General features: G+C 40.7%; 2 protein-coding genes across 3 annotated transcripts in view; both read left to right on the top strand.

The window, feature by feature from the left end:
• Nucleotides 1-312: 312 nt before the first annotated feature.
• Nucleotides 313-21556, top strand: ak2 (adenylate kinase 2). The gene is made up of 7 exons (XM_057827639.1): nt 313-513; nt 5610-5735; nt 5803-5913; nt 5988-6082; nt 20401-20473; nt 20561-20780; nt 21342-21556. Exons 1-7 carry the CDS (start codon nt 415-417, stop codon nt 21347-21349), a joined length of 732 nt encoding a protein of 243 aa, XP_057683622.1. The 5' UTR covers nt 313-414; the 3' UTR covers nt 21350-21556.
• A 149-nt stretch (nt 21557-21705) lies between these two features.
• Nucleotides 21706-27623, top strand: part of rnf19b (ring finger protein 19B) — a 61468-nt gene continuing 55550 nt past the window's right edge. For both annotated transcript variants that reach the window (XM_057827625.1, XM_057827624.1), the window contains exon 1: nt 21706-27009. The gene's annotated coding sequence lies outside the window, so the exon portion shown is untranslated. The remainder of the gene's footprint in view (nt 27010-27623) is intronic.

A 27623-nucleotide genomic window follows, 5' to 3' on the forward strand; every position in this document is an offset into this window, starting at 1 on the left:
TCAACAAACCAAAATGAAGTCTTTATGCTAAGACAACAAAAGCACATGAACAGGATGTACTCGTAATTAGCAATTAGCAAAGTGTAATTATCGTCTTTCCTAGAGCATTTGAAGGCAGCATAAACTAATGATATTTTATGAATAACTTTTTCCAATGTAAAATGAATGAAGGGGTGGAACGGAGTACATGACGTGATAGTCCTACTTGTATCCAATCAATTTACGGAATATTTAACAGATGACACAAAGCACCAATCGGAAACGTTTAATCATCTGAGGGGCGGTCTCCATCTGCTTTTCAGCCAATAGAAACGAAGCGTAGTCCTTTCCCCCCGGTTGAGCCATCAGCTGCTGGACGACGACTGCCAGACTTTGGACAAAGTTTCTTTTCTGGTCCTCCGCCGCCTATCGACGATGGCTCCCAGCGCGCAGCTCAAAGAGGCGATGGCCGATGTACACGACGGCATCCGAGCCATCCTGCTCGGGCCGCCCGGTGCTGGGAAGGGGACTCAGGTGAGCGGGCGATGGCTAGTGTTAGCTTGTCGCGACTAGCTTGTACGCGTGGTATTACCTGGAGTTTTAGCTAGGGGCTAATGCTAATTTGGAAATGCCAGATTTTCGCTACCGAGCGACACGTTTTGGTTTAAATTTAGGCGTTTGATTGGGCTGTTAGGTCGTAAATTAGCGCATTAGTCAAATAAGTCGTTTTTTTTCATTACTGCTTCAACTTATTCAAAAAGCATACACTTCAAATATCAATCTTTATCAATGTCAGTTCGGTACTCATTTGTTTCAGTCGTGCGTAGTAAATGCGATTTAATCTCGGTGTTACGTTTAAACAATTCTCCCAGCCACAGATATATTTCAAATAATAAGCACACTTTGATTCACCCCCACCGCTCCTCATTATTCCCTAGTGCTGTTAGGATTACTGTATTGGCAAACATTGAGGTAGAACATCGTACACAGCTCCAAAGCGCCTGTTAATGTTAAAATGTACTTTTGTCTCAGAGGATCGTCTTGTTTACCAAGTCAACATTGAACGCAACTTGAATTCCTGCAGTGTTTCCTCAGCTGGAAACATGTACAAGCACAGAGTCTTATGGGGGGGAAAAAAACAGGCGGTATGCAGAAAGGCAAGAAAACAAGTTGTGATGCCTTAACAGGCAGCTCTAGCAGATAGAAGAGTTTAGATGAGAAATATCATCGTCAGAGGTAGGCCTGTCGCGATAACAAATTTTAGTGTGCGATAATTTATCTCGTAACTTATTGCGATATCCGATATTATTGCGTCCCGCCGTTTTTTTTTTTTTTTTTTAAACAATTTACAGTAACACAGTGAGAATACAGTATAAATACAGGGGTCCCCAACCTTTTTTGCACCACGGACCGGTGTGATTTGGGTCTTTTTTTCCCCCTTTTTTCCACGGACCGGTGTTCTGTCAAATTTTTCACCCTTATAAAATTTTGCTCCCAAAGCTTTTGTGGCAGTGAAAAAAGCCCTCTTTTATATTCAGTTGGACTCTCAATGTTATCTAACGGTGCTAAAAAAAACTATTTACATCATAAACATTCAAGCGCAACACGAAAATGGCATAAATTAATGCTTAACGACACAGCGAAGTCGTTAAGTGAGAGAGCTGCGTGCAGTTGTTGTGTGCAGCTAACATGGCAAACGTACGTTAATAGTCCTATCTTTAAAGGGTATTACAAAACCTGGGGAAATGCTAATATTCCATCATTTATCCATAAACGCATGCCTTTTGGGTTCATATCATGCCACTTCGTGTAATTACACACATCGCAACACCAAGAAAAATGATAGAAATTTAGATCGATTGTCAAGCTAAACGACGGGCGCCCGAGATCCCGGAAATCTAGCATATTGTGTGTATGACGTCACAACAAGGAAACAACCGGCTCAGTGCTTAGTACTGAATGGCGGCGATGATGGCGGACAATTTTGTTTATAGTTGCAGCGACGAATCTGACGTAACGAACGTTCTTCTAATGGTGACGAGGAGAGTTATGAACCTTTCTTTGGTGTTTTGGGTTATCAATTTGAGCCCAAACAAAAGCCAATGCAGCCTAATGAAAAGATCATTGAAGGGAGCAATCACACTGATGAAACACCGGCAACAGATCGTGTGGGAAACACCGAATGGTTTGTTTTGCATTTCTTTTTGTAAAGCTGATACACCGTGACCGCAAAATAAAGTAATGTATAGAATTATCATTTATTGCGCTGTCATAGGTTTTCGCTCTGCCAACAGACACAAATATGAATGGGATTAGAGGATTTGTTCTATATATTTTACGAGCGATAATTTATACATGTGTCCAGTCCTATATCCAATGCATGATATGTTTTTTATCATAAAAGAGTTCTCACTCTGGCCATTTCGAGCTTGGCTGCTCCGCTCCTTTGTTCAGCCTGGGGTGGTGGGGTGGTCTCATCAGAGCCAGTCATCGTACTCTTTCGTGATATCTCGGGACATTTAGGTGGCTGCGCGTGTATGGTGGGCACAGCATCTGCTTTCAGCAGCAATTTTTTTTAGCAAAACCTGATTTCATTTGTCCATAGTTCGAATAGCTTTCATGTGTAAAATGCGCACTACACAAAACCGTGCCGGAGGCTGGGTCTGGAACTTTACTCATTGCCTGTGTAGTCCAGCTCTTTTTCTCGCGTTCGGGAGCTCATGGGTACTACATTGCGAGAAATGGCTATTTGTACACCACATAGCATGACAGGTTTGAACCATTTTAGCGATTTTTTTTGATAAAACATGAAAGCAACTCTCTCGTCGATAAACAACGATGGCACCTGCCTCGACCTTATGTTTCCTTGTTGTGACGTCTCCGCCCCATTCGGCTTTTTCTGGAATACTTTCGGAAGTGTTCGTAATTTTTGCTCTATTTTTGATAATTGCTCATGAATGTGATTAATTTTTTTGTTAACTTTATTAATATTTGTTATCTTGCCACATAACTGTTCTATTGATATCTCACAGCCCCTTAGTATAATAATGCCCTTTAAAGAAAGTTTGTAGTATTGCGTTGGAATCTCTGCATTTGCGGTCATTTTTAATGTTACGCGCATGCCAAATTTGTCAGAACACTGGCAATGTGTGGCAGAAAAATACAGCAAATATAAAATAACATTTGTTTTTAGCCCTGTCGTGTTAAGTGCAGGGAAAATACAACTCACCCGCTGAATCAGTGGGAGGCCTGAGGTGGTTTCGTTGAGACGAGATGATCCCGAGATGGGAAAGTGAGAGAAGCCAGCTTCACAAAGATACGATGTTGGAAATTGTAGCAGTTTTCAGTGGTCTCCAAGCGATGTCAGGATATTCCGAAATGACTTTAATCCAGAACCTCAGTAGAGTTGTTGTCTCAAATGTACGTTTAAGGTCGCCGTGATTTGCGATCTTTACAAATTGATATTCCTGTTGCACAGACATGCTCGAATCACTCGGTTTATTCACATATGGGTCACGAATCTACTCCTTCGCAGTTCGTGGGTCTTTAGTGATTGAGAAGTAGCATAGATTTTGTTTTCTTCGAAGTTGTAGGCTCATCCTCTGGCTCGTCAGGTTCCCTTTTCCCTGTAAAAAATCCGTCCAAAGACGTTTGTTTTTCCGTCATTCTAGTGTGTGAGCTAATTATTTCCGGGAACAAATGTGATGCGCGACGACCTACTTCATATGTTATTATCGAGGCCCAGCGCACATAGATATACAAACAAGATGTACTGCTAACAGTCCAACCAATGCATTTCTATGACGACCTCCTATCCTGTAGTTGTATATCTAGAGTAGACAGGGATATTGGTGTGTTAAGCGGCACAGGCCAAAGTCAATCTGCCAGAATGCAGTCGTTAATAATTTATTATTTCTGTGCGGCCCGGTACCAAATGCGCCATGGCCCGGTACCAGTCCGCGGCCCGGTCGTTGGGGACCCCTGTATTAATAGATCGAGTACACCCATTTAAACGTGATAAATATTTACTCTTAAATTCAAAAATACTTTTTAGGAAATCACAACTAAAAGCAATAGACCATGCCTCTTATAAGTAAAAGACAACAATATTAATACCACACAAAAGAAATGAAAGGTTTTTTTTTTTTCAGGAAAAAGAATAAAATTGCACTTAATAACTTAAGTATTTAGGCAAATGAAAACTTTTTCCCTCAGTTTCTGCTACGTCGTTCCATGTGTAATATTCTGATTAGATGTTTTCCGAGGCACCCTGAAGCGTACGCAAAGGTGATGTTGTTTTGTTCGTGTGACGTGGCAGTGAGAGAGAGAGAGACACAGCCTGCCAAGAGCCACAGGTTGAGGAAGTGTTGTTTGTGGCGTGTGTTAATAAAAAAACAAAAGTTGTCAGCATGTCGTGTGACGGAGCGTTCTTCGTCCATGTTCGCTGGTTAAACCTTGAATAAGTAACTGGGCTATTGACTCCAGGCCCGGCTCCGCCCATTTTGATGGATGCGTCTCCGGCAAAAATAAAAAATAGCCTAAACCATCCGGCGTGCCGGAGCCCGCTGGAGATGGTCCGCAGTCAATCCAGAGCACTGACGCGGCCAGTATACGTTGAACAATGGGATATAATGGGAACGGATTGGCTCCGGCGCTATTTTCCAATAAATTCCAATCCCTAATTTTCATATTGTACGTGGAGTAGGGCTGAACGATATTGGAAAAAACTGTCATTGCAACTTTTTGGGGGTTTGCGATATTTATTGCAATATTAAAACAACAAGAATTTTCACCAGATGACTTGATCTATTTAGGAAGATGTTGGTTGACTCACCATGACCACATTGTATTGTATTGTATTGTATTCCTATAACATTGTTTATTCCAGGCTAATGGGGTTCATCTGTGATTGATGAAGATTGGTGTATTGCTGTAGTCTAGTCACTTCCCGGCTCGCTAATTGTAACTTGCTGCTCTTCGGTCTCCCAAATAAGTCCCTCCAGAAACTGCAGCTCCTCCAAAACTAAACAGCACGCCTCATCACTCTGACTCCCACCACACACCACATCACCCCCATCCTCCGTCAACTTAATTGGCTCCCAGTCAAAGAATTAACTAAAAGAACCTTGTCATTACCTTTAAAGCACTCCATGGCCTGGCCCCTCCATACCTATGCAATCTTTCTGTATTAACTGACCCCCCCCCCCTCCATCTTCCACCTCTATCTTCCATCTTTCAGTCCTTTGTGTTCGTCTCGCCACCTTCGGTTCCCGAGCTTTTATTCACTGTGCCCCCCAATTTTGCAACTCCCTACCCCTCGATCTTCGCTTTTCAACTCCAGACTTAAAACACACCTGTTTACGCTTTCTTACCCACCATGATCCTTATCTCGGTTTTATCTTGACCTCTTAAATTTGTTATTCTTTATCCTTTTAATCTAATTTTATGATTGTTTTGTTATTGCCGTTGAGCTATTGAGTTCCCGTCTTTCTTGTAAAGCGTCTTTGCGTCAAGTAACATTGTAATGCACTGGTATATTGCAAAATAAAAAAATAAAACAATACTGAAACAAATATAACAAAAGAAAAAGTCAAGAAAATCATAATCAAGATGGCTGTTTTTCCCTGCAGGCCCATCGACTCGCCGAGCGCTATTGTGTGTGTCACCTATCCACAGGAGACATGCTGAGGGCCATGGTGGCGTCGGGTTCGGAGCTTGGCAAGAAGCTCAAGCAGACGATGGACGCCGGAAAGTTGGTGAGTGCCGCTTTCTGTCCGTCATGTGATTACTACGGTCCAGCGTGAATGATTTCCTGTGGTTCAGGTAAGTGATGAGATGGTGGTGGAGCTCATCGAGAATAACCTGGATACACCGCCTTGTAGGAAAGGTTTCTTATTGGATGGATTCCCCCGGACTGTCAAACAAGCTGAGTTGGTAGGATTTGATCATCGCTGCTGGATGCCGACGGATAGCCGGCGCTTGACTTGCTGTTTTTTTCTGCCTTTTAGCTCGACGAGCTGCTTGACAAGCGACGCGAGCAGCTGGATTCGGTCGTCGAGTTTGCTGTCGACGATTCCTTGCTGGTACGCAGGATTTGCGGCAGGTATTCCATTGTTATTGGTGCATTGTCATTTGGCGAGTTAACGTTTTGTTAGCCTTTGATGGTATTTCTGCATTGTTTTGGGAATGTAATGAGCATTTCAGTTGGGTTTGATAGTATTTATTAACATTTTTATGATTTGTTAGTAGTTTATAGGCTTTTACTAGCATCTTGTTAGCATTTTAATGTAATTTTGGTAGTTTTGTTACCTGCTTAGGAGCTGTTTTTCGACACGTGACGATTCGATTACGATTCATAAAGGTTCAAAAACGATTATTTTCCCTCATAACTTTATGGCAGCTGCTCGTAGCGGACCGAAATTCAAGACACGTCTGCCGACCGGGCACCATTAACGGGCACACGCACGTTATGATGGATGCTGCTGGTTTCTGAGAGAGAGATTTAGATTTACTCCTTTTTAAAAGAATGGAAAATAAATTTGTGTATGAAACGGGCAGGGACAGAAACCCGACCCTGCGCAAGAGGGGAAGAGAGATAGTTCGTTGCTGCTTGTCTTTCAGATGTGCAGCAGTAGTTTTACGGCATTTCAATTAAAAAAATGTCCTGAGTGTGTTGCTAAGACTCGTGTGCATCTATAAGAGGTGAGTACACGAACCCTCCTGTACTGTTTAGCCTTTATTGTGGTTGGTTTTGAGATGTTAATAGTTAGCGCCGAGCGCTAAGCTAATTAGCTAATTCGCTAACGTGTATTTTATATGCAGAATGTGTAAAACCATGATTAAGTACAGCGGTAACACTACAAACATGTGAAATAGTTCAGAAATCTGTGAAAACAAAGTATATTGGTTAAAAGAAGTCTTATTTCTAAAGACACGTTGTTTCCAAAATGAGGAATTCATTCCACCTGTGTAAATTTTATTGTATTGTTGAGAGAAATAAGTACTCCCTATAAAATGGTTAATGTTTTTGCACTTTCTTGTAAAAAATAAATAAATAAATAAAAAAGAATCTTAAGGGCAGCTTTTTGTTGTATGGGCATGTTTCCATCGTTCCTGTTGCATCATTAGGATTTTAGATAAATGATGGACATAAATGTATTTGGCTGCCGTATTAATTAGTAATGTACGATGCATTGATAATCGTGATAATTGGGTAACCGCGATCATCGTCAAAATAGTGATCATCGTTCAATAATCGAATCGTAGTACCCTGAATTGTAATCGAATCGTGGGGTGCCTAAGATGGCACACCCCTAGTCTTGATTGCATTTTGTTAGCATTTCAATGTTATTTTTGTCTTAGCATTGTGATAGTATTTCCATTGCATTTTTCAAAAATCCTTTTTGCAAGTACAGGTAATCCCTGGGTTACGAATGAGTTCCGTTCCTACGCTGGTGACGTAAACCGAATTTCTGTGTAAATCGGAATGAACCCTTTAAGTACCACTAAATCCCCCTTAAATCTCAAAACAATAATCCAAAAATATGTACTATACATCATTGTACTTTCCTCGCCAAGACGTTGGAGCCAAGTCCTAGCTAGACAGCGAGCTTAGCTGTAATCTTTTCCCCTTTTTTTCAGCTGCGTGACTTCTTCGTGGTGAAAATATGCTTTCTCTTGTGTGCGCGTGCGCTCTTCTTTGTATAGACCAGTGGTTTCAAACCGGTCCTCAAAGGGCCGCAGGGGGTACTGGATTTCATTCCAACCAAACGAGACAAATACCTTTTCACCAATCTGGTTTCTTACAAGTGTAATCAGTTGATTGCAATCAGGTGCTGCTTATGTTAGTAGAAACCTCATTGGTTGAACTGTTTGTGCTGGATCTGTTGGAACAAAAACCAGGACCCACTGCGGCCCTTTGTGGAGTCGGTTTGAGACCGCTGGTATAGACCCTACCCACCGACGTCACAAAATCACGTGCTCGCTGTATGGTTCCGCCCCCTTGTCCGTCATTTTGTTTCTGTATTATCAATGGTCTCAATTGATCGAGCAATTTATAATGCATTTCATGGACCCGGTGCTTTCGGATGCCGTAAACCGGGACCGGATGTATGGGTGGGCCGGGGTGGGCACGGCCCACCCAGACGTGAGTCGTGCCCACCCAAGCAAAATGTCGGTGTTCTGTTATGCATAAAATATTGATGGGTTTTGTGATTGAATACCTTGAGTTTTATTGCTTTTATTACGTCTTTTTAGCATCATCTAGTGGATGCCTTAATTTACTGCATCTCATGCGCACTTTATTTGAAAGAAACTGCAACACGGAAGTGACTTTGTTCAGCAGAGACTCACACGACGTTGGGCGCAGTCAGTTCACGCCATCTCTGACCATTTTGCCTTGAATTTGAGGTTGCATTGCCGGTATGTATTGTTTAAATGTGTTCAAAAACGAAAATATGTGAACTGTGTGTACTTCAGTGCAAAAAAAGTTAGACAGATTCACTTAGCATGAAACTTGTGATATGCTAATTACCCACGAGTTAGAGGGTCGGCAAAATGGCGTTTTGGGCGCTCTGCCAATTGTTATTCATATTTTCATATGCAGTTTGCTACAGATAGGGCAGTACATATGCGATTTAATATACTGTGCATATTTTTATTGTGTTGTTTTGTCTGTTTTCTTTAGTTTCACCCTTTTGAGTGTTAATAACCCTGCTTAGACAAAGCCACGTCTGCAGAGTCGTTGATACGAGAAAGGTGTTCATAGCCACGACTATCGTGACGGCACAGTCAGGAATATCTATAGGGAATGGGACGTACTACGTCATTGTTTGGACCCGCCTCCATGCTGGCAATATAATTCACTTCCGGGCCGGCAGAGTCAATGCGGATTGTAACGTGTGGTAGTGCTAAGCTAACTCTTTCGGTGTTTTAGAAAGAAAATATGGGTGCTTATTGTTGCGTTACCGGGTGCAACAGCGTCTCCTACGACAAAAAAAGGGGTTAGGAAAAATGGACTCACTTTTCACCGTTTTCCTGCATGGAGGACCAAATATCAGATCACGAAGGTACGACGGATGGCTGGATTGCAGCGGTTCGTCGGAAAAGCATTTCTTATGATCATATTTCTGCTGGAATGAGAGTGTATTCCCCTCATCTCTACTCTTGTAAGTTGAACGATTTATCCGTTTTGGTTTCAATACGTTTTTTGTTTTTGTTTTTTTCTTTACTGTTGTGTAAATCTGCCTCGGTAGCAATGCTAACCTACTCCTCCTCATCACCTACCTGTTGTGTTACTAGGAAAACCTGCATATGAAATGCTGACAACACATCCCGATTGGTCACCATATCTCTTCTTGGGTTATTCTGAGGTCAAGCGCACCACATCGGAGCGTTGAGAGGTTGGAAAGGCGAAGAGTGCACGCTGAAACTTCAGTTTGCTCTGCTCTTACAAACACGATCCCAAGTGTTATGAAAAGTCAATAAAATATGAATACCAAAACATGACTTGAACAACTTCTTGACAAACTGTAACTGCTTGTTGTTTACTTCAGGTCTTCATAATAAACAGGTGTAATAATTACAAAGTCAGGTGACTTAATTTTGTTATTCTATTTGGAATATGCATTGACAATTTTTGGACAGTGTTGTAGACAAGAACTGGGACTGATAAGTTGCAATAGATTTATTTCAAGTAATGCAATTTCTCCAATACGATATTTGAATTGACAGTTTAAAATCTTTAAATTAGTGCAAACAAGGCCCACCCTCTGACGGTGGCAGCAAATATTATATAATTATAAGTAATACACAAATACAAGATCACAATAAACGTGTCTTTGTCAAAGCAGTTTAAAACACTATTTACTGGCCTTGGGTAAATTGCCAGACAGGATAAATATGTGCTTTAAAGTTCTTGCATTTCCATTTTAAGTATTGCAAGTACTAGTCTCCAACACAGTATTTGAACTGACAGTTTAAAATCATTTTAGTACAAAATGGCCCACACTCTGGCAGGGGGCAGCAAATATTATAATACATAATACATTATAAAAAGCTATATACTATATAAATACAAGATCACAACAAAACCTGTATTTTTCAAAGCAGTTAAACATCCAGTGGCCTTAGGTAAATAAAGGTGTATAAATATGTACTTTACAGTTCTTGCATTTCTATTTTAGGTATTGCAACTTTTCCAACACTATTTGAATTGACAGTCTAAAGTCTACATAAGTGCAAATAAGAATATTATAATTTAAAAATAATAATAGAATATATAAATTCAACATTACAATGAAAGGTGTCTTTGTCAAAGTGGTTAAAAAAAATTAAAAAAAAAACGTCACTGGCCATAGTTAAATAGCCAGGCAGAATAAATATGTGCATTAAAGTTCTTGCATTTTCACAAGTTAAAAGCCCGCAGTTCATCGACGAGAAGGGCAGACCCAGATGGCGTCTGCTGCAGGGGCTTGTTTGAGTCCGACACAGGACAAATGGAACCACTCCATTGAACAAATTTTCTTTGTCAAATGATCCAAGAAGAGAGATGGTGACCAATCGGGATGTGTTGTCAGCAGGTTTACCTAGGAACACAACAGGTAGGGGAGTCGTAGTAGGCGAGCATTGCTACCGAGGCAGATTTACACAACGGTGTAAAAAAACAAAAACGTATTGAAACCAAAAGTGGATAAATCGTTCAACTTACAAGAGTAGAGATGACAGGAACACACTCTCATTCCAGCAGAAATATGATCATAAGAAATGCTTTTCCGACGAACCGCTGCAATCCAGCCATCCGTCGTACCTTCGTGATCTGATATTTGGTCCTCCATGCAGGAAAACGGTGAAAAGTGAGTCCATTTTTCCTCACCCCTTTTTTTGTCGTAGGAGACGCTGTTGCACCCGGTAACGCAACAATAAAGCACCCATATTTTCTTTCTAAAACACCGAAAGAGTTAGCTTAGCACTATCACACGTTACAATCCGCATTGACTCTGCCGGCCCGGAAGTGAATTATATTGCCAGCATGGAGGCGGGTCCAAACAATGACGTAGTACGTCCCATTCCCTATTGTAGCGTCGCACTGGATATAGAGAACGCACGGAGAGCTGGTGTCACCTACTTTGTTGTTGCAGGATTAACGGTTACTGTTGGCCGTAACCATGCCGAACAAGCAATGACCAAAACAAGCTGTTTTTCCAAACTTGTTCGTTATCAGCGCGCTTCCGCTCTCTCCTCCAGACACATTCTCGCAGTCGGACATCCGGGCATTTTTGACGTCACCAGCCACAACAAAGCGTCGCCATATTGAAATGGGGGCAAAACACGAGTCACAAGCAGTTGCTCTGTCGTGCATTGTAGTACAAACGCATTGAACTTTTGTCTTATTTGCGGTCTTTTTTTCCGTCGGAATCACTAAAAGTTGCCGTGTTGCGGGTTGTAACACAAGGAAGAGTTCGGAGCCGCATTTGAAGTTCTTCATTCTTCCTCGTGAGAAGAAAAGGACTAGCAAATGGCTGAAAGCAATCAATCGAGGAACAGTAGAAGAAGACGGTTCCGTGGACCATTCTCGCCAGTGGGAACCTAAATCCAGGCACATTTACGTTTGCAGCCGACATTTTATTACTGGTGAGTAAACTTTAATCGATTTTTTTTTTTTTTTTTTTTGTGCCCCAATTAGCTGCTAGGATTCAATAGAGTAGGCAGTGGTGAATATTACCGTAACCAACAAATCGCAAAGCGTTATTGGTCTTTTGCCGTGAACTGCTCTGACCGGTCAATTAGTATATTATTGGCCTGGTGGGAATTGGTTATTTTGCTGTGACACGTTCACGGCTAAATGACGCTTGGAGGCGAATTACCGGTTACGGCAGAAATAATGACTTCGTATATACTGCCAGTTTTCTTAGTTCCACACAGTACATATTCCACGTAATTCATAAAGGTCAACTTACTGGGTGACTTGATGAGGTAGTTGTAGATGTTTCCGAACTCCACTGCAGGCAATTCCTTTGGATTGTTTATCCAGCTATCAGCTGCGACTTTGTATGGGCAGATTTGCAGGCCAATACACGCAAATTTTAAGTTGTATCACCTCCTTGCGTCTGTCGGCAGTGACTCGTGATAATAGTAAGTTATGTTTAAGACGTTTTTATGAAAGAAATATGCAAAACATTGCTGAAATATATGAATGTCAGACAACGTTACCTGTATGGCCTCCATCTCAAAATGTCGACACGTTGCTATGCGAGAATACGTCATCGTGACATCACACCGACTGCGAGAATAAGTAGATAGATGAATGGAAAAAAACCCCCCCAAAAAACCAAATAAACCCCCCCAAAAATTAATGCGGCCTCAACGGGACACAAGCCAGTGTCCTACTTGCGCCGGTCCCAAGCCCAGAGAAATGCAGAGGGTAAAAAAAAGCCTGAATTGGGGGTGCCCCCTCAAGATTTCTTAGTGCCCACTCTGGTGGGTAAACCTAGATCCGGGCCTGCCGTAAACTCACTTGATGCGTTGCATAAAAGGCGTTATGTGGAAAAGCTTCAGTTTATCCATTCGCCAGATCCATATTTGATGCCTAAATCGATGTTTTTCGACCCGCTGTCTCCGCCGTATTTGCCTGACATCTGCTAGCTACCCTGATATGTACAACTATCTTGTCCACACAAAATCAGCCTATTCTCACGAAAGTTTGAAAAACTTTAAGAGCTTGGAGGCTTATAAATACTTCGTTGCTGGTTGGGTGAAACAGGTCCTCGTCCACGAAAATTCGGCAGGAATCTATCTTGTGCTTGGAAAGGTGAGTTACGAAATTTTCAATTCAAAATCTTTTGTTATTGCTAACATCCACTGTCAAGTCTAATGTATTTCATGTCGTTTGTCAATGGAGTTAGGGCTTTTAATGTTTATATGGTTTAGCGATAGCATTCTCACTACATACATTTGTGTATGTTGTCGGCGATTAGCCTAGCAATGATCTTAATTGTGGTTGTCAGCCCAAAACCCTCTAAATATATATTAAATGCATCTTACCAGATATAAAATGACTACTACATAATCTGTGGTAATCGTTTGGAGCCCAGTTTTCTCGTCAAATTGCAGCAGCCCATCTCGCTCTCTTCTCTCCAGGTCTCTCGAAATCCGGTAGAACTTCGTCTCTCCGTCTTCTCCGTCTATCTTCTCAGTTATTGCAACCGACCACCACACACGCCTTCACCATTTTGATTATTAATGTTAACGAGCAGAAAAACACGTCGTAAATAGGAGGAATGTACGTAGCCGTAACAGGTAAACATGATGTGTTGACGGACAATTGGGCGGCACCAGTCAGGAGGAAGGAGTTGTGACGTCACGTGGGTAGGGTGTATACACATACGTTCTTCGTGTGTACATGCGCTCTTACTTGCGTGCGGTCGTGCTACCTGCTCTACGCTTCCTGTGCCAAAATAAAAGCATCACAGAACAGGTCAACATTATACTTAAATACACATTTCGCCAAAGGGCAGAACACTCGTATTACCATATTTTTTGGACTAGAAGCCGCTAATTTTTCCCCTCATTTTAAATTCTGTGGTTTATAGTCCAGTTCGGCTTTTTTGTTGATTTATTTGGGTAAATAAAGTAACACTTTATTTGTCATAAGTCTGCCCTAAGGCAGTCATAATTATGACATGACACTAGGACTGAACGATATTGGAAAAAAGATTTTTTGGGGGTTTGCGATATATTGCGATATTATATTGCAATATTTTAAGAAATTATATATATATATATATATATTTTTTTTTTAAAGAAATTTTCACCAGATGACTTGAATAGCTGTTTGGAAAGACTTTGGATGACTCATCATCACTACAGTGTACAGCGATCCCTCGTTTTTTTGCGGTTAATGCGGCCCAGAACCTACCGCGATAAGTGAAAAACCGCGAAGTAGCACCCCCCCCAATTTTTTTGTGTGTTTTTTGGGCTCAATGTATTTATTCAGATTTAGCATTGGTAAGAGATACATATAAGACATGTTTTTTCTCACTTTTTCCCCCAAAGTGATTTTAAAAAATGAATATAAATTATTTTTAAGCACTTCAAATGTCATAATTATTATCAGTTTTAAACATAACTGTCCAACCAAATCATTTTTGCACAAGAATAAAGTACTGTAGTAGATAAATGCTTGGCTTTATTAAATGCTTCTGTTTATCTCCCTTAGCTGTGACCGTTGGAGTGACATGTAGAAATTTCAAACTCCTCATGATCACTTCTGGCATTTATATGTCTCCAACATCTCCACACACACACACACACACACACACACACACACACACACACACACACACACACACACACACACACACACATTCATTCCAGCGCGGCTTCCTTGCAGAAACTGTTTAACAAGTTAAACGATGATTGACAGATGCCCATGTGAAGTCTGCTTCTTTGGCCAAATCAAAGCCATCATTAACTTTAATAAGCAAGTGCCGCAGTGACTGAGAGGAACAAAGGGCTGGGTGAGGGAGGGTGTGAGGCTGTGCGCAGAGCAGAAAGCAAGACGTATGTGGATTAAAAAAAATCTATTGCACGTGCTTGCGATGGGACTATTGCGCACGCGGACATCGCGATGGCGATGTTTTAACGATATGTATATCGTTCAGACTTATATGACGCTATCATGGGCAGTAATGAATGTTTATGGCAGATGTCATTAAGTGTCATCCGGGAAATTATGTCACTAACTCCATTTAGGTCCAAATTGGATATTTTACATCCATTCAAAAGTGAGATGATTGACGATGATACAAAATGACATGTCATCATCATCGTTCATAAATGATCATCGCAGTGTCATGTTACAATTATGATGGTTTTATGACAGTCTTATGCCACCACTGTCAAATGTGATACCAAAATACCATAACTAACAATTAATGAAACAACTGGAACAGTATTTGAAGAATTGGCACAGAACATGAATTTTGATTATTTGATTGTAGCGCAGCAATACAAGCTAGAAGGTATGTTGGACGACAACTAGAGGTGTGCGAAATTTCCAATTCTTAGATTATTCGTGATTCGGCCGTGCAAGATTCAAGAACGATTCACAGACATCCAATTTCCGATTATTGAAATATGTCAAGTAAAGCGGAAGTAAAACACAGTCAGCGTGATCTTTGGGACGCAATGAGGAACGGACTGCATTGTGTCCCGAGAGTAAACATCATGATTGTCATTACCCGGCTAATGACAATGCTCAACTCACGGCTCTGGCTCAACTCATGCCCCTAGATAAAAAAACAATAATACCTGACTGCTGCTGACAGCCGCTACAATCTACGTCCATATCATGTTACGGTAGGTAATATATATGATATGTATACAGAATTAGATACAAAATGACACTCAATGGCGTTAGCAGCACATGTATTGAAAACCAGATGCGAAATGACAGGCTTGCCGGTGTTGGTAAACAGCCGCCATCTTAAAGCAGGAGACTTCTCGAGAAGGCTCTGTTGTTGCGAATTTAATTAACTTTTTATCTAAAATACTCCTAAATTGCCAAAATCTTAATTTGAAACTATCTTTAAAACAGTTTTAAAACTTTCACATGTCTAAAGTAGACAGAAGGGAAATTATGGAATAATGAAAGCAATTTTAACAACTTTAACGGTTGATTCACAACATTAAATTAAATGTAGTTTAAAGCTGCTGATGCAGAATGGGGACTTGAATATTTTATTTACTGTTTTGAACTGTTAAGTTTATACTGAAATAGTCGTTTATTTAAGCCTGAGAGGCTTTTTGTACAATTTTTGTAACTAATGTACGCAGCTGATAACTTGGGGGTTTGTGGGTGTTATCAATAATCGATTTATAATCAAATCGTTGCCTCGCAATCGAATTGTTAGGTCCCCAAAGATTCCCACCTCTAACGACAACAGTGTTGACAGCAGAGGTTGACTGTCTCCCCCAAGGGAGCAGTAATGGCCAAATGAAGCTTGTTGAAGCAATGAAGTTTTGCATCAAATTGTTTCAAAGCTTCATGGTCGTTCATTTGGTCTTATGACAGTCTTATAATGCTACTCTCAAATAAAGTGTTACCGGTTAACACCTTTTGGTGTATACTACATCCCATAGAACAGTGAGGACTGCTCCGGCTTGTAGTCCAGTGCGGCTTATTTATGAAGAAATGCCATTTTTGTGCCAAATTTGGTGGGTGGCGGCTTATAGTCAGGTGCACCTTATTGTCCGAAAATTCCGGTAATAAAGTAAAAAATAAGATGCTGTACAGTAGAGGTGTGCAAAATTTCCGATTCTTAGATTATTCGCGATTCGGCCGTGAAAGATTCGAGAACGATTCACAAACATCCAAATTCTGATGATTAAAATATGTGAAGTAAAGCGGAAGTACACAACACTCAGCGCGCCGCGCGTTCTTCGGGACGGAACGGAGCGAGAGTAGCTAAACATCATGCTTCCCATTACCCGGCCCCTCGGGTAATGCCAATGCTCAACTCACGGCTCTAGCTCAACTCATGCAACGAGATAAAAAAACACAACGACATACCTGACTGCTGCCGAAAAGCTGCTAGAAAAGTACATCCATATAATGTTACGGTGGATATCATTTATATAGGACTAGATGCATTATAGATTTGGTAGTGTTAGCAGCACATCTACAAAAAGCTAGATTCCGGCGTTATAAACGGCCGCCATCTTAAAGCAGTACACTTCCCTGCAATGCTGTTGTAGCGAACCTTCCAAGCAAACCTAATTAACTTTTTATCTAAAATACTCCTAAATCAGTAAAATATTGACTTGAATCTAACTTTACAATAGTTTTAAAACTTTCACATGTCGAAAGTAGACAAAAGGGAAATGGAATAACAGGAGCAATTTTAACAAATTTAATGGTTGATTCACAACATTAAATTAATTGAATGTAGTTTAAAGCTGCTGAGACAGAATGGGGACTGGAGTTTTTTATTTACTGTTTGTATATTTGTTTACTGCTATATGTTAACTTGATACTGAAATAGTAGTGTGGTTTAGCCTGAGAGTATTTTTGAACAATTTTGGAACTAATGTACAAAACATGAAAAAATAAAAAAAGAGGGAAAAAAAGGAGGGGGGTGCATCAGTAATCGTTTTATAATCGAATCGGAGCCTCTGAATCGTAATCGTAATCGAATCGTTAGGTGCCCAAAGATTCCCAGCTCTACTGTACAGGTAAGGTACAGTTTATGCCACAAAAAAAAAAAAAAAAAAAACGACTGGAGACAAAATGGCGGACGAGACTCTGGCGTCGTAAAGTCGAAATGGTTTAAGTCGGGTACGTCGTAGACTCGTAACCCAGGAACTACCTGTGTATTGTTAGCACATAGTTTACAATTTTATAGTTTTAACATTTTGTGACTTTATTTAAATTGTTTGATAGCTTTTCTTGAGAATTTGATCATTTTTGTTTGAATTGCTTCTGACATTTAGCGTTTTTGTTGAGTGTTTTAGTGGTTTGATAGTATGAGATGCCCTTTTGTCAGCATATTGGTATTACTCTTTTAGCATTTTGGAACTTTGTGTTAGCAATTATGCACGGTTTTATTTTTTTAAGTGTTATATGTAGGAATTTTGGTAGCTGGGTGTGAGTGATCCGACTACGAGTCCTGTTGTGAGACGAATAAGATTAATAATGATAATCAGTGTTTCCCCCAGGATTTTTTGAAGCTGCGGTGGTGGGCTGCATTGGAGTCTGACCGCCTCACCATGTCGTGCCACGGCAAAATTGCATCATAACATGACATAACATTTTTTTTTTTTCACATTTTGTTTTTCAAGAAGAACCATTACAAAGATCTATTTGAAATATTTCATTAGCCAGGCTAATGTCGTAATATGATATAATGTATGTAAAATGCGTAGCTGATTACAGCTACATTACCCTACGTAAAATTACGACTTTTTTTTTCTTGTAGCAATAGTATTACTTACATCTCGTAGTCCTTCTTTTTTGTTTGGCCCTAATATGTACAACATTAACACAACAATACTAGTCCTTCTGTTAATGGACCAATGGCGTAGGTTTGCATAGGGACGTTAGGGCCATAAACACTAGGAACTTTTCAGGATGCTCAAATTGTCCCCACCAACTTTTAGGCAACCTTATTTGCATTATATAATGAGTTCAGTTATAGAGGTCATTTAGATTGTCTTCACATATTTTGTAAGGATAGAATTGACCCTACCATTATGAAGTGAATTACTTTCATTATGCTCAGACTTAGTGACCCCCCCCCCCCCCAACGCATGTTTGATTGGCTGATGAGTAGTTAAATTCCCTTGTTTTCAGTGTAAATATAATAGAAGTAAGTGAAATGATCTGCCAGTGCTTCAAGTAAATTTTACTCCGATTTCTTGAAATAACAAAAATAGCTATCTGAAAATAATCTTAACACTCTTTTTTTAAGCTAAAAGTTAGTATATTTAATCTTGGAAGAAAAAAAAGCTTTTTCGTCATAAATGTTCTTTATTCAAAATGTGACATTGTTCAAAAAATTATTTGAAATCATTTCCCCCCTTGATTTTGCTAATAAATGACCAACCTTTAGATGTATGGGCTTAACAAGAAGAAATGGTAAAATTTACCTAAAGTAAATTAAATAATAAGACCCATTAATCTGTTAGTCTTTAACACTCAAAACAAGATGGAAAAAAAATATTCGAATAGATTTAAGAAAAATCATCAGATTAAAACGTTATAAATTTGCAGTGTAAAAGTTAGTACAAGTCACTACTGCTGTCAAACGATTAAAATTTTTAATCAAGTTTATTACAGCTTAAAAATTAATTAATCGTAATTAATCGCAATTCAAACCATCTATAAAATATGCCATATTTTTCTGTAAATTATTGTTGGAATGGAAAGATAAGACACGCTGATATATACATTCCACATACGGTACATAAGTACTGTATTTGTTTATTATAACAATAAATCAACAAGATGGCATGAACATTATTAACATTCTCTGAAAGTGATCCATGGATAGAAAGACTTGTAGTTCTTAAAAGATAAATGTTAGTACAAGTTATACTAATTTTATATTAAAACCTTCTTAATGTTTTCTTTTTATTAAAATTTGTAAAATTTTCAATCAAAAAACAAACTAGTAGCATGCCATTGCTGATGTCAACAATTACACAATGCTCACTCATGGTACTAACCCATAAAATCAGTTGGACCCAAACGCCAGCAGAGGGCGCAAAACACAAAAAAACAAGCGCACATTACACTGTACTGTCATTTTAGTCTGTTTGAGCGGGGCATGTGCGTTATTTGGGTCAAATATTTTAACGTGATTAATTTAAAAAATTAATTACCGCCCGTTAACGCGATAATTTTGACAGCCCTAGTCAATAGATTTATTTTTGCATTGATCATTTAGCCTATCAATTAATTATGTTCAAATGGGTGATAAATGTAGCCCTGACCCCCGTTCACCTAATCAGTTTGGTTTCATTAATGTCCTGTCCCCATTAAAAAGTGTACATGCAGGTTATGCTGTTATATCGTCCCCACCAATATTGAGACCAAACCTACGCCCTTGTAATGGACCCATTTCAAGTTGTAGGGAAAAATTCTAATTAGCTTGAAAAGTGTTTTATTGGTTTCGGTGAGAAGGTGAATAGTTTTTTTGTTGTTCGTGAACTACATTTCCACACAAACGCACATCGAGGTACCATTTAGCTTAGCAAGGAGATGTATGAGATACATTTTCGAGTGTCCCAGAGCTCGCGAAACTTGAGGGGGGAGCGCATTTATCAAGGTTTCGTCAGCCGTGATTTTGTATATCCGATCGCTGTAATAGCCCTGCCCCTCTGCCATTGAATGCGTTGTTGACCCCCCGCTCGGCGCAAATTCATTCAAACTTGCCTTTCCGTCCAAAACGTACGTCCACCGCTCACTTTCGCCGAAATGTCCGATCCAAAATACAGTAATGCCCCGGATTGGGGGGAAAAGGAGAGGAGTCTGTATTGTCTTAGCCACTTTATTGTGGCAACAATAATAAAGAAAAAGGATCACAAAATAACAGCGGGCTTCCACGACATGCGACCGCTATCGCCTTCTCGCTTCCCTCTACGTCACAGCTCCCCGACGGATCGTCTCTTAAGGGGTCCTCGTATAGTTACGGACGTTACAATACACAATGAATAGGTTGCCGCTGAACCCTTCACGCTAGGCTGCTGCTAGTTTGAAACGGCCTTTAAAAAATAAAAAAAAATAAAACATCTCTTTTGCACGGCATGGCAGCTTTTATTTTAGTGTGGCGGTGCGCCACAATATTTAATGTGTAGGGGGAAGCCTGATAATAATAATCTATAGAATTGACACATTTTTGCTTGTCTTTTGGGACCTGGCAGACTATTTCATCAGCCCAGCGGCCGCTCCTACCATGAGGAGTTCAACCCACCCAAAGAGGCGATGAAAGATGACGTAAGGACTAAGAAGATCGTTTGTTGGTGGTTTTATCCTTAAACTGACAAACCAATCTTTCCTACTGTTTTTGATCCTTCCATCCAGGTGACCGGCGAGCCCTTGATCCGCCGCAGTGATGACAACGAGACGGCGCTGCGCACTCGCTTGGACGCGTACCACCGCCAGACGGCACCTCTGGTCCAATACTACAGCGCCAAGGGTCTCCACGCCGCCGTGGACGCCAGCAAGACCCCCGATGTGGTCTTCGCATCCATCATGGCCGTGTTCACCACCGCCCAAGCTTCCCTGACCCGCGCCGCTGCCTGTAAAGTCTCCTCTTCTTAACCTTTATAATTGTCAACAAACAACTGCAGTTGATACTTGGTCCATTGTGAAAGCCTCCTTTTTTTACGCCAGCTTTCAAAGAAAAGCCGGGAAATGACTTGTTGTCGATGACGCAACCAAAATTTCAAAAGCTGCAGTATCTCAGTGGACCTCTTACATCATTTAGTGTAAATGTGTTCTGATACACAAACAATTGGTAGGTTTCCTTCAAGGAAGTGATTCTTTTACCAGAATTGGTCCAATTTGTCCTTGACCTCCTCGCTGTGTGACATTTTTAGTCCAGCCGGCCCATCCGTCTGCTTGTTTCCTGCATACTGATGAGAAAGGGTGGGGGGACAATAAACAGATGTTTGTGGTGGTCCCAGCGGGAACGTTTCATTCTTTAATCAAGCTCAGCAGCCCACTTTCATAGACTAAAAATGAGCTCATGTCTAAGTAACTTCCCAAATTGCCTCTATGATGACTGGTTTTAAAGTCTACTTTTTAACCAAACAAACACACCCTCTTATATGTTTCTTTTTTTGTTGTTGCTGCCTTTTAGCCTCTTGAATCCCAGGGATGCTTCTACATCAAGGATTGGAGGACCGCTGGGACAGACAGATGGAATGGTGGTTGTTTGGCAGAAAGAATAGAAATCCTCCCGGTGAGGGGGCTTTGAAGCCGGGTTTCATTTGCGGCGGATTCTGAGCGAGGCAAGCAGCTTCTTGATCATTCTCTTTGCTTGGTCTTCCATTAAACGTCAGATTTTTTTTTCTACTGCTCTCACGTCTTTTTTTTTTTTTTTTTTTTTTTTTTCTTTCCTCTTGTTATACTTTTTCATGTACAGGCGTTCAATGATATGAACATGAATTTACCATAATTTTCGCACTATAAGGTGCACTTGACTATAAGCCGCCACCTACCAAATTTGGCACAAAAATGGCATTTGTTCATACATAAGCCGCACTGGACTATAGGCCGCAGCTGTCCTCACTGTATTATGGGATATTTACACCAAAAGATATTAACCCGTAACACTTTGTTTGACAGCGCCATCATATGACTGTCGTAAAACCAAATGAACCACCTTGAAGCTTTGAACCAATTGGCTGCAAAGCTTCATTGCTTCAAGAGGCGTCATTTAGCCATCCCTGCTCCCTTAGGGGAGACATTCAACCTCTGCTGCCAAAGCTGTTGTTGTCCAACATGCCTCCTAGCATGCATTGCAGCGCTACAGATGTAAATAATAAAAATTCATGTTCTGTGCTAATTAGGTCTTCAATTACTGTTCCAGTTTTTTCATTAACTGCTCATTATGGTATTTGGTAATACTTTATTTGACAGTGGAGCCATAAGACAATTATAATTACGACATGACGCTGTAATTAGCATATAATGAATGCTTATGACATGTCATTTAGTGTTATATGGCAAATTATCTCACTTTTCAATGGATGTAAAAGATCCAAGCTGGACATTAAATGGAGTAAGTGACATAATTTGCCGGATGACACTTAATGACATCTATCGTAAGCATTCAGTAATGCCCGTGATTGTCATGTCATAATGATGACCGTCTTATGACAGTCTTATGACGGCGACGGCGCTGTCAAATGAACTGTTACCTATAAATAAAAAAATAAGCTGCACTGGACTATACATTGCAGGATTCAAAACGAAGGAAAAAAGCGGCTTATAGTTGGAAAATTACGGTAATATAGAGTATAGGCCAAAGGTTTTGACACACCTCATTCAATGCAACACAAATGAAGGTCCAGTCCCATTGATAAAAGCAAGAGATTTGACTAATTAACCCTGATAAGGCATACTTGTGAATTGAAAACCATTTCAGTTGACTACCTCTTGAAGCTCAATGAGAAAATGCTAGGAGTGTGCAAAAATGTAATTGGAGCACAGGGTGGCTAGTTTGAAGATACAATTTTTTTTTTTATTTATTTTTTTTTTTTTTTAAATTCATTTAGCCTTTTCTTTGCTATGTACATCATTCCATACATGTTCATTCATAGTTTTATTACTACCTTCAGTGAAAAATTACAATGTAAATAGTCATGAAAATAAAATGCATGACTGAGAAGGTGTGTCCAAACTTTTGGCTTGTACTTTAACATATAAAATGGACAAATGTAAATTGATAATTGGCTGTGAATGAGCCTGAGTAACTATATCTGGTTTGTATCTTTTAGTGGAAAAGTTTTCAACGTTACAGTATATGGATTTAATGCACACTGTACGACCATTTTTGTCCTTGTAATCCTGTTTTTAACAAGTGAACAAATGTGAAAGAGAATTCCATGACATTTTTTTGTCAAAATGTCATTCATTTAATCTGCTTATCCCTTGACCTACAGTATATGCCTTGTCTGGCAAAATAAGATTTTTTTTTTTCCCAACTGGTTGCCAGAAATAATTTTAAGATGTACCACATCATTTAATGTTGAATGAACAAATCTTGAATGTGAATTCGCTGCTAAATATTCCGGTCAAAATGGATTGGATGTCTACCACCGTCAATGACACTCAAGCAAGCTCATCCTCTAGCAGTTCCAGGGCCGGAACTTGGGGTGGGTGCTGGGGGTGTGACTGCACCTGGACCAGACCCTTTAATTTCTAGTTAGTGGGTGTGGTTGGGCGCAAAAAATCTGGAAGAAGAAATCTTCTGGCACACCACAAACTAAAAATGTTCCAAAATGACTTTCTGTACAGTATAAGTAATTATAATTCTCAATACTTATTCAGTTTGATATTTGGTGGAACGTGAGACATAATGGAGTAGGTTTCGTCTCATCCCCGGTGAAAGTTAATCCAAACAAAAGTTTTCACTGTATTGCCTTGCCTTTGAGCTGTGTCTTCGCTTTTTAATTTAAATTTTTAAAAAAAATTTTTAACCACGACTCCTGCTAGTGTAGTCGCCTGCACACGACTGAGAACTTTCCACCTGCTCCTTCGTTCCTACTGCAACTTCGCCCGACGACGTCCGCGTGCTGTTAACAAGGCTGAGTGTCCTTCAAAATACCGTCAAGGGCCACCTTAATATTGTTATAAATTATATATATTTTAAAAATTCTCGCGGCACACCAGTTGAAAAACACTGGGTTAGCTGATGCGCGAAGCTCTAATATGATGTGTAAAGGCCGTGTTCAACTAGCAGCAGCCTAGTGTGAAGGGTCCAGCGGCAACCCATTTATTGTGTAAGTGGGAAGGGATTTTTTGGGTGAAAGTGAGTGGCGCCCGGCCGTTTTGGGGAGAATGGCAAGTTTGAACGAATTTGCACCAAGAGGCGGGGCCCAAAATGGAGTCTTATTCCATTTTCAGACTGCCGCCTCGCGGATGTCAACTTATCCAATAGCAGATGGGCAGGCGTATCTGTGCTATCTGACTGTTTCGGCGGCCGGATATACACAAACCACGGCCGACGAAACCTTGATAAATGCGCTTTTTTAAAGATTTGCGAGCTCTGGGACTCTCGAGAAATGACTGTCATACCTCTCCTTGCTAAGCTAAATGGTATCTCCATGTGTTTGTTTCGAATTGTAGTTCACAAACAACAAAAAACACTTCACCTTCTCACTGGAACTAGTAGAAATCTTTACACCAGGGGTCCCCAACGTTTTTTGCACCACGGACCAGTATTATTTGAGTCTTTTTTTCCACGGACCGGTATTCTGACAAATTTTGCAACCCGTCAAAAATTGCAACGGTGCTGTTCTGCGCATGCGCGTAACGTTAAACATAGCCGCAAAATGCGCAAATGCAGCAATTTTAAAGTAAACACTAAACTTTCTTGAAAGAAAAGAATATTAACTTACGTTTGATCATGGAAGGACTTTTAGAAAAGTTCTCTTCAGATACATCCTGCCATGTAAGCTGCACACAACAACTTCACACCGCTCTCGCCATTAACGACTTCGTCTTGTCGTTAAACATTAATTAGGAAAGCCCGCTTCACAAAGATACGATGTCGGAAATTGTAGCAAGGTTTTCAATGTAGCGATGTCAGGATATTCCAGAATGACTTTAATCGGTAGAGTTGTTGTCTCAAATGTACATTTAATAAGGTCGCCGTCAGTTGCGATCTCTACAACTTCATCTTACTGTTGCACAAACATGCTCGAATTACTCGGTTTATTCACAAACGGGTCATGAATCCACTCCTTCGCAGTTCGTGGGTCTTCGAGGTTGTAGGCTCGTCAGGTGCCCTTTACGCCGTAAAAATATCTCCAAATACGTCTGTTTTCCAGTCATCTTCGCTCGTGTGGGGGCGAATCATTTCCGTGTTAAATGTGCTGCGCCCGCGGCCTAGCAATACGTTATTATGGAGGACAAGCGCACATAGATATATTATATACAGAAACAAGATGTTCTGTTAGCCGTCCAATCAATGGATTTCTATGACGACATTATAGTCTATCCCATAGTATTATATCTAGAGTAGACAGGGATATTGGTGTGTTAAGCAGGGGCACAGGGTTAATTCTGTCTGAATGCGGTCGTTATTAAATTATTATTTCTGTGCGGCCCGGTAGCAAATGCGCCACGGACTGGTACCGGTCCGCGGCCCGGCAGATGGGGACCCCTGCTTTACACGGCTATTATAACGCCCCCTATTCCTTGAAATAGGAAAAGTCGGTGTTTTCTTGTGCAATAATGAAAAATAAACGTATTGGTGCTTAGGACTATAGTACATATGCTTGCCACTTTTCAGTTCCTGACAGCGTCTACGTCAGGCAAGGGCGTAGGTTTGGGCTCAACGTTACTAGGCACGATATAACAGCATGACTTGCATATACACTTTTTGCTGGGGACGGGACATTAATAAGACCAAACTGATTATTGAACGGGCGTCAGGGCCACATTTCTCACAAATATGAACCTAATTAATTGATAGGTGAAATGATCAAAGCAAAATAAATTTATATTGACAAAAACTACTAGAGAAACATTTTGAAGTGCGAGTCCCTTTATTAAAAATGAGTGCTATCCAAGAATGGGTTCACTTTTGGGGGGACACTGGAGCACCCCTAGACTCAAACTCTTACAAGTATTGTAATATAAAAGTGATTTGGGGGAAAAAAATCATGAAAAAAATAGTTTTGCAAGTTAGCAATTTCATATTGATTAATGCAATGCTAACTCTGATGCAGGTCTGACTTTTAGTAGCACAAACATTGACGTCTTTTTACATTACTTACAGTGGCTTGTGCTAGCTAAAAAAAAATTCTTACATCCCTTCTCTTCGAAGGGTATGGGGGAGGCGACATGTTTCATTTCTGTCGGTGGGGTTGTGTGAGTGTGCATCTGCGTCTGTGTAGCTGGAGGAGGGGTCGAGGGCTCAAGTCACCAGCCAATCAAACGTGCTGTTGAGGGGGAAAAAATGGACCGGCACATTCAGTAAGTGAAAAGGGATAAATGGAAGTCTAAACTTAATGAAAATAATTCACTAATGGTATGGTATATTCTATCCTTACAACAAATGGGAAGGGAGTCTAAATTACCCATACACTGGAACTCGTTATATAATAGTTAGTGGGGACAATTTGAGCATCCTGAAAAGTTGGTAGCGTTATGTCCCTACCGTCCCTAAGCAAACCTACGCCCTTGACGTCAGGCTACTGGCTCATCCTGATTTGTGCTCGCCGTGGACCGCTCATCATACTGGGCTGACACTAGTGTGAGTAGGCCTCAAGTATTAAAATATCTCTGCCAGCTGGTTGTCTGAAGGGGGTCTGCAAATTGTCCACACCCCGTGCCCTGGTCACATTTGTTCCGCCACTGAGTAGTTCAAATAGATTGGACTTCTACCACGGTCAATGGAAGGCAATAAATTAACCCATGCTGTAAACCCACCCAAGTGTAAATATGATGGAATCTTATTTCCCCATAACTAAAATGTAAAAAAATAAAAATAAAAAAATACCATTACAAAGAAGCGCTTGTCGTGGGGCGTGGTTTGCATGAGGTCAACGCCTTGACGTCACCGGTCGGGGCTTTCCTCCATGACGTCACGCGGCGGCGGGGAGAGCTGGAGCTGCGGCTATTGCACACCGCCAGAGCACCGCGCTCGCTCACCGGGAGCATCGATTTTTCAGGCCGCTGTCAGCCTCCGACAGGCGGGCTCGCGAAGCAGGAGGCGTCGGTCCTGGAGCTTTTTCTGCGTTGGAGCGGGCAAAGGAGGGAAGCCCACGCGAGACGCCTTCGTGGGGGAAAAGCTGGTAGGTGAAGCCTCTCCGGGGTTGCTGAGCGATATAACCGCAAAGTGGAAGATTTTAAATGACTTTTTTTTTTTTTTTTTCCGGGGGGGGGGGGGGGGTTGCATTAAAAATCCCCGACTCATGCGTCACTGGGCGCGCACGGTGGACTCGCATTAGCATAGCAAACATGAGCTGGTTCGATGCTATAAGGATTCTCAGCGGTTCGTGTCTCGACATGTCTTTACTGGGAAGACAACACCGCATAACCCTATTCTATATTATTATTACGGGACTGGCTCCACTGCCTGAAAAAAGATATGTTCCCTGTTAAGAGTACCATAAGAGACCACTTCACTGTAGGGACATCTCTGGAGTAAACTAACCTCACTATACAGTATTGTTTGACATGTTATTAATCATCATACGAGGTGTCCGCTCTGTAGAGACACAGGTTTACTTGAAGGGGAAAAAACATGTCCTCACTGAAAATGTGACATCTCCAGTGTCTTCAATATCTGAAGTTATGTTCCCTCACTACAACTTGTATTTTGTGAAACATTACAAAAGTCACATCATAGGTGTGGAGAGACTAAATTGTAAGAAATACCCCTCAGAAAGACCGAGGTAACATCTAG

This window comes from Corythoichthys intestinalis, chromosome 22 (assembly GCF_030265065.1).
Source record: "Corythoichthys intestinalis isolate RoL2023-P3 chromosome 22, ASM3026506v1, whole genome shotgun sequence".
Taxonomy (NCBI): Eukaryota; Metazoa; Chordata; class Actinopteri; order Syngnathiformes; family Syngnathidae; genus Corythoichthys; species Corythoichthys intestinalis.

Bases quoted from the DNA above. Each gene is read 5' to 3' on its own strand.
- ak2 (XM_057827639.1), top strand. From the start codon at position 415: ATGGCTCCCAGCGCGCAGCTCAAAGAGGCGATGGCCGATGTACACGAC. The intron at 6,083-20,400 runs GTATTCCATTGT...GGGACCTGGCAG, and splicing joins GTACGCAGGATTTGCGGCAG to ACTATTTCATCAGCCCAGCG. The intron at 20,474-20,560 runs GTAAGGACTAAG...CCTTCCATCCAG, and splicing joins AAGAGGCGATGAAAGATGAC to GTGACCGGCGAGCCCTTGAT.